This window comes from Micromesistius poutassou (genome assembly GCF_964030765.1).
Source record: "Micromesistius poutassou genome assembly, chromosome: 5".
NCBI lineage: Eukaryota > Metazoa > Chordata > Actinopteri > Gadiformes > Gadidae > Micromesistius > Micromesistius poutassou.
Window position 1 is genome coordinate 20,477,400 of NC_140275.1, and position 2,363 is coordinate 20,479,762.

Below are 2,363 nucleotides of genomic sequence, written 5' to 3' on the forward strand. Positions count from 1 at the left end.
CCAATTTATATTTGACTCTCGTAATGCGTAATTTCTGTTCACAGGAAACACGATTTGATTGAACAATGCTGCCTTCATTAGCGACCGCGCATTCACACAAAATACATCAACGTCAGATGGTGAATGATGGAATCGACGCGCGTGGAGACAATTGTGCTCGAGGCGCAAAGGCAGTGATCAAGCTCACCCGCGTGACTCCGAACACGACACTAAACAAGTGGAACGCCTTCAATAGGCGGCGTCCCGACCCGCGCGCCACAAAGGCCTACTGCCAAGCTACCGTCGTACGTCCCCACGCGCTCTGGTCTTACCTTCTCCCACACACAGACCGTGCAAGACTGATAGACCAGTTCCCTCATGTCCAGCCAGGGGGTCAGGGGGATGTCCTCTAGGACCTTCAAAAACCCGGTCCCGACCCAAAGGAGCGGCAGAGAGAGACGGACTACAGCAGGCCTCCGCGGCGCACCTCGACGGCTATGCGCTGGGATGAGTGCAACCCGATCGCTCGGCCACCGCGTCCGTCCCTCTGTCACCAGAGACCCACGGCCGGGTTACCGCGGCCTGCCGGGGCCAGAGGTGCCCATTCCTAAACCGTTGCTGTAAGTGACGGGCAGCGGCTGGGTGTGTGTGTGTGTGTGTGTGGGTTGGGGTGTGAGTTTATGCGTGTGGCTGTGTATGTGTGTCCGTCGATCCGTCCGTCCGTCCGTCTGTCTGTCTGTCTGTCTGTCTGCGTGTGTGTGTGTGTGCGTGCGTGTCCATGAACAAATCAACTGAACGCTAAGATTTTAACAAAATGATCTCGCCTGACTTACTTTCACCTTTACCGGTTTGCTTTTTGCCTCAGGTGAAAGTCAAGCGACTGACTTTTTGTGATAACTTTGTCCACACATGGCTACTGCTCATTGGACCTTTTATTTAGGTGCTTGGTGTTTTTACTGGGGATATATCTACAGATTTTTCAATTTAGTTTGGCTGCCCGTAAATATACATCTATATCGCTGAAAGCTGTATTTTGGTTTCCATTTGTAAAGGCGTCACCATGCTGGCAGCATGTGGAAACATATCCATTCAATGTTAATAAGCCCTATAGCTCCGCGACAACTGTTAATGAAGTCTGCTGTGACGAACGGCTGTGACCTTTAGACGTGGTAAGTTATGGATCTGCAGCCACCGCCACTACAACATCTTTATTCAACTTACACGGGTTTGTTTCCATTTTTTTATCATTTAGTCAATAGCGGTCTGAAGCCAATGTGAGCGTTCCAAAAACATTCAGCACTGAGCGGCTCAAAAATTAAATACAGAGCCCTCGAGCCAGCACTTAGGTTGTCATGGCATCTGACACAGAATAACATGCTCTTAACAACGAACACGGCTGGGTAGACCTTAACGAAACCCTGCTGAGGGTCTGGAGATACACACAGAGAGGCAGGGGTGGTGGGTGGAGAGAGAGAGGGTAAGAAGGATAGAGATGTTTAGAGAGAGCGGGGGAGATAGTAGGAGTCCTCTAAGCATTTCAACCAGGAACCTTTTTTTGTGTTTTTCTAGTGAATTCAGTGGATAGAAAATAGCTCACATCAGCAGTGTGAGTCAACACGAGTCGGCCTGTCAAGACCACTTGATCCTCAGAATCATCCTCTGCCCGCTCGCTGGAACCAGATCTCACAACCCATCCAGCTCAGGGCCATCTCGCGCACCGCGGAGAAATACACCACGACTTCCAAAGAATGAAGAAGAAGATATGGAATCTAAGCTCAACCTTTGCCAGATCCTTCTCCCAGAAGCCAGGGACGCCACTGAGGTCAGACGGACTGCGCAATCCCCAACTGAACTGGGAAACTTTTTTAAGAGTGTAAGTGTGAGTTCAGCTCCACAATCAGAGCTCGGTCCAAGTCTTCTCTCCCACTGCTGGGGCGACCAGGGGGCAAAGTAGTGATTCAAGGAAGCAATAGCTGAGGCTATTCCTTATATATATGTATATATATATATATATATATATATATACTGTATATACCTACACACACACACACACACACACACACACACACACACACACACACACACACACACACACACACACACACACACACACACACACACACACATATATATATATATACACAGCTATATATTTAAATACAAACACATATATTTTTCTATGTATAAATATATATATACACCTAGATATATAAACACCTCTATATTTAAGCACATATATATGCCTATGTATAATATATATATATATATATATATATATATATATATATATATATACACCTAGATATATATACACCTGTGTGTATATATCAGCACTTGATACACTCACAAATCTTCCATAAGAGATATAGCCTACCCCTATCTTT

At 46.5% G+C, this 2,363-nt stretch overlaps 1 protein-coding gene across 1 annotated transcript in view; it reads right to left on the reverse strand.

The window, feature by feature from the left end:
- rimbp2b (RIMS binding protein 2b) overlaps window positions 1-359 on the reverse strand; it is a gene marked incomplete at both ends in the record, with an annotated part of 58,937 nt that extends 58,578 nt beyond the window's left edge. The window contains one exon of the mRNA XM_084468215.1: window positions 312-359. Coding sequence (XP_084324341.1) covers window positions 312-359 — 48 coding nt within the window. The remainder of the gene's footprint in view (window positions 1-311) is intronic.
- Between the last annotated feature and the right edge of the window lie 2,004 nt (window positions 360-2,363).